Below are 5,519 nucleotides of genomic sequence, written 5' to 3'. Positions count from 1 at the left end.
TAGTCAGCCAAAAATTCAAATAATGTAAATATAAAAATAAATTTTTGTTGTAGTTCACGACTCTTTGAAAAAGAACCTCATATATTAACACAAATATATATATTATTTTTGAACTGTATCCATTTATATAAATAAAATCGACTTTACGCATTGTAAGAGCAATATTCTAGGACGAAAAACTATTATACATTTGTGAAATCGATATTAAATTGTACTTAATGTGTACTAACAAATTTTTCATATATATTTTATAATTATGAATTAAACAAATTTTTATGGACTTGGTCAATTAGAAACATATATTCTAACTGTATTCCATTATTAGTAATAAAATATTTTCTGAGAAAAAGTTGCTTTTGTAATCCTTTTGTATTTGTAAATTAATATACTATAAAAAAGCAATACATATTGAAAGAAGTTCATATATTGTTGGAACACGACATCTAAAATAATTCAATCATATATATATAGATTTGAGTTTTACTTTAAAAGGCGCATGAGTTATTAGTTGACTTTTTTTTAATCAGGAACTTTTGGGGCCCTGGTTTTTAGCACTGGAAATTCTAACAGTTTAATTATTATCAAAAGTAAATAAATTTATGTTACATGGAGTAATACCTTATTGTTTAGTTATTACAAATATTCTCACGCGAACTCCAAATTACACCTGACCATTCTATGGTATAAAGCAATAAAGCCACAAATGGACACAACAGGTTAACTGTTTATGTACATAATTAATATAAATATTTCTTCTTTATGTACATTTTATATTTTACTCAGTAGCATTAAAATAATCTTTTATTTCATTTTTAATCTTACTTTAATAATGTAAATTTAAGAAATTAAAATGTTTTATATCCCTTGGTGTTCTGATACATCAATAACTTTAAGGTTGCGAAGAAGTTCAACTCTGGACTTTTTTGGTTCTTTGTAATCGAAGCCATTCAACAAATTCGTCTAGCATAACAGGCCCTTCAAAATATTTTTAATCACATAATGCAAACAAAGATTTTTAAAATTAACATACATGCTCCATCAATATCATAATTTGACAAATCTACATTAATCGTACGCGAAAATTCCAGTATATTACACCACTGATCTTTGTTTATTACTTTGTACTTCGATTGGTCTAAAAATTGTGCAAATTGAGCAAAAAGGGACCAATGTTTGCCAAGAAGAAGTTGCATCATTGCTTTTGCTGTTACAAGATCCATACTTCGTTGGTCTGTATCCTAAAAATAAAATTACAATTGTAACTCGAAAGACATATTTAAACAAATTGTTTTAAATAAAATGAACATAAATACCTTTGCAAAATCATAAGCATATCTGTAAATACTTTTAAAGATGTTTGGATCATTGAGATAATTTTTAAGATGCTCTATTTTTGATTGCATTTTAATAGCAGAATCGCATTCTAATTCGGTAAAGCCCTTCACCCACTCATATTGCTTAAAAAAACCCATTTGAGTTGCACCCATTTTATAAGCCAACACAAGCATAACAACGTTTTCTGGTTCAACCCCAATATCTTCACAAAACTTCTCCATTCCATCCGGTCCTTTATATATATTCATATAATATTTTAAACAAGTAAAGTAATAATTTTACCTAATGTGTCCGGCTCATCTGGGTTCGTATATTCATGAAACCAAGCAACACAACGTTTCTGGCTAAAACTGTCTTCAGTCCTCAAAAAACGTCTACATGAATTTAAATCCATTTTAATATTGATTTGCTTTTTGTTTTAATATAAGCCTATACATAACACTATTAAATGCATAAATATTAATGTTATGTTGACTATAACTTAAAGATTTCATTTTTTTAAAGGACACAATGTTATAGTATGAAATTGTCTATAAATTTTATGCCCCTAACATTAGCTTATTATAGATTGTTATGCCTGGCTATAAGCTCAAAATTAATAGATTTAACATGCAGTACCTCTTACCTAACATTTGATTGGTTTTGACTTGAATAATTTCCTCTTTGTCGCTTCGAATGCTGATCTTCGCCCATATCAAGTGGCCGGCGTTTACCTCGAGGCATAATTCAATATTTATTTTTGATTATTTACACCAAGCCTCTCCAAGGTCTGCTTTCCGAAAATGTTTGTTACCTCCTTAAACCTAAATTTTCATATGTGAATAATACTAACTCTGCAAGAAACATAAGCTTTAAGGACAAATAAAATTTGATTTTGAAACTACCAAATTATACCGTTTCTTAACTAAAAAGCATTTATGCCGGTTTCTGCCTCCAGGTCAACATATGATAATTTTTCTCTCAACGTTTTTGCAGGGTTTTAAATCACTAAACTGTATTATAAGTTAAAAATGAGATATGTTAAATTTTTGAAACCTGTATTTGATATTTGTGAAAACATTAATACTATTATTAATTATAAGTTCTTCATCCAAATTCTCGTGTTTAAATGTTTAAATGCTAATATTAATCCTGGAAACATACAGGCTGAACTTTAGGGCTAATATAAATTTTCAGATATAGCAAATACTCGTAGTAATAAACAAAATTTTTCATATGAATAATATTAATATGTCTTGCTCTTAACATTGTAATATTATTTTTATAAGCTTTAATTTAATACGAATATTCATTTCGCAATGTGACATAAATCTCTACACCAAAAAATTTTTTTGCAAAATTTTGACATTGCACTCCACACAAAAAAATTTTTATTTTTTTATTTCAATATTTCATGTGCATTGGATGTTACTACTAGGCTTTATAAAATAATCCATTAACATATCAGTTATATAGGATATACTAAGCGCTATTGTAACATAGTGGTATATCAATAGTAACATATCATTAATGAAAACAGTTTTATATGAAAACACTGTTGGAAATATATTAAAGTGATGTAATATTTGAATTAAAAAAATAAAATAAAAAATAACCAAAACATGTATTAAAAAAATTTTCTTAACATAATTATATCATGTTCACAATGTCTTATTTAGGCACATACTTATTTATTTTAATGACTTCAAAAGCTGAGCGTTCACATCATAATAATCTAATTTATACAGCTGATAGGGCTTTTTCTTACATTTCAAAAAAGCTACTAAAGAACTTTTGTTTGTTTAAATATTAATTGTAAGAGAAGAATTTTGGTATTGTGTAAAATAATTTCTTTGCAATGAAAAACGAAAAAAATTTATATACAAAAACAGTGCACAATACGAACAAATCAATAGGGTTATTCACGAGTTCGAGTAACGCGCTCGGTAACCGAGTAACGTATTAAAAGTGCAACGCAGCAACAACAAAATACATGTCTAGTAATGCGTTGCAATGTTACTACGTTATATGGCGTTTACACTGGCTGAAAATGGCTCATTCTGAATGAGTCATTTGAAAGTGTTTACATTCGTTGTATTTCATTTTTTCTCATTTCAAACAGCTGATTTTTCAACTTGCATGTTGATTTAATTTTTGGTCTGTGCCAAAAAAATGTTACAGGAAGGTTAAATATACCTTCAAATTTTACAATATAAACTGAAAACTTGTTTCTAGATTCGATTTATTTATTTTTGGGAAGTAGAAGTTCCAAAAATTGGTGCATCGTTTTAAAGAAAATGCAACCACCAAACATTTGTTTACCTTTTTTTATAAATATGTCAAAACAGCTTTTTCAAACTGTCAAAATGCCATGAAGAGCTTTCATTTAGTCAAGCATTTAGTCATATTAGTCAAGCATTTGGTTTGACTAACATTTACGTTGCACTTTTACTCTTTTTTCAATGTTGCCATATTTCTTATACATAAGAAAATATTTTACTCCGAAAATGTATTTATACTAAGCATTTCGTATGGGCAGCATTTAAAATATGTTTTGTTTTTGGTTTTGATTAATATTAAATATTGTATTAAGTGAAGAGCAGGACATTTGGCAAAAGTAAGTTAATAAATTATATATAATTTTTAAATTAAAATGATTAAATTTAGTGAATAATGTACAAACAAAAACACGGAAAAGAAAAAATCCAGTACGAAAATAATGGACAAATGAGGAAAATTTAAAAATATTAGAATATTTTCACCAGCAATCCATGATTGATTAGAAAAAAATCGATCTTTTTCTATTAAAAGTATCGAGTTCGAGAAAACTTTAGCATCGTGAGTCGAGCCGGGATAACCAACAACAACATCTCTTATTCTTAATTTGTAATCACAATCAGCTTGAAGTTTAATGAAATAAATGTGATTTCTTGAAAAATATTTTTCATGATTAATTTGTGGTGCTTCTGCAATTTTTATTTCGGTGCAATTTTTATTTATTTCATTGTACGTGTCACTTTTTATTTGTTCCTGCTCTGATGAGCTTGGCCATACGATGTACTTCGGCAATAGTGTTATAAAAACACTAAAAATTCTTTGTGTAATTTTCATCAAAGTTGCACCATCGCCAATTCCAAAAGTAGCTGCTACCTTCCTAATTGACGCACTCTCTCCTGAAGAGCCCAAACGATACAGAACTATAGCTAACTGTAGTGCAATCAGAAACTGTTTGCTGGCGTTTGCTTTTTTAAATATTTCAGCTTCAGAAATCAAGGCAACTAAATAAGCAAATTAGTTTCTGTTTACATGAATCATTTGCAAAAACCGACCGTCATCTAACTTGGTTAAAATGTTATTGCGCCAGTCACTGCTTTTTGGTACGATGATTAAAACCACGACGATTGGAATAAACCAACACATTCCATCTTAAATCGCTCAATATATCATTAACTTCTTCCTCGTCACTACCTTCATCTGAAAAATATTATTACATTATATTTTCCATTAACAATGCTTACCATTAAGCCTTTGTATCCTGTTTAAACTATTTGTTACTAAAAAGCTAACAATTTTGCTTTTTTCAGTTAATTTTGGCATAATAAATTGATATTTATTTTAAATTCTCAAAACAAAACAAAAGTTTTCACAATCACTTACAAATTCATCAAAAACCAGCTGATTTTAACAACTGTCGTTAACAAATCGACACAATCACGTGTGCTCACGAGTTAGCGTAACTAGTTGCACTTTTACTCGGTTACCGAGCTCGTTTCTCGAACTCGTGAACAACCCTAATATTTAAGCACCAAAAATGTCGATCAATGCACCAGAAAAAATCATTTGAAGTAAAAAAAGACATATAGTAATACTTTTGTCGATATTTGCTACAAACCGGAGGAAGTGTTAGATTTTGGTTAGTACGGCCAATAAATATTATTAAATTAAGTTTGAAATTAACATCCTTTTCTTTCATTTGATCGTCGGCTGAATACAGAATCGTAGCAAATCTCTTTGGCTTTGGCAAATTAACCGTGTGCATTTGTTTAAAATTATTTTTTCTGGACCTGTTATAAATTCTTTTACTCTTACATGAATACAGTCCACTTAATAAGGAGACTGAATGCATCTGAGGACCTAAGGTTTTTAGTTTTCAACAATGTTTTGGTACAATGGGTAAGTTTTTAATTTACTATAACTGAAGCATG

General features: G+C 28.6%; 1 protein-coding gene across 1 annotated transcript; it reads right to left on the bottom strand.

The window, feature by feature from the left end:
* Nucleotides 1-453: 453 nt before the first annotated feature.
* Nucleotides 454-2,454, bottom strand: LOC119673108 (DCN1-like protein 4). The gene is made up of 7 exons (XM_038084340.1): nucleotides 2,230-2,454; nucleotides 1,961-2,168; nucleotides 1,618-1,709; nucleotides 1,314-1,567; nucleotides 1,031-1,238; nucleotides 619-975; nucleotides 454-563 (listed from the first exon to the last, which is right to left on the bottom strand). Exons 2-6 carry the CDS (start codon nucleotides 2,056-2,058, stop codon nucleotides 908-910), a joined length of 720 nt encoding a protein of 239 aa, XP_037940268.1. The 5' UTR covers nucleotides 2,059-2,168; nucleotides 2,230-2,454; the 3' UTR covers nucleotides 454-563; nucleotides 619-907.
* Between the last annotated feature and the right edge of the window lie 3,065 nt (nucleotides 2,455-5,519).

The sequence above is a fragment of the Teleopsis dalmanni genome, chromosome 1 (genome assembly GCF_002237135.1).
Source record: "Teleopsis dalmanni isolate 2A chromosome 1, ASM223713v2, whole genome shotgun sequence".
In the NCBI taxonomy this organism is placed as follows: Eukaryota; Metazoa; Arthropoda; class Insecta; order Diptera; family Diopsidae; genus Teleopsis; species Teleopsis dalmanni.
The sequence above is the reverse complement of the archived record's forward strand: the minus strand, read 5'-3'. Positions and strand labels throughout refer to the sequence as shown.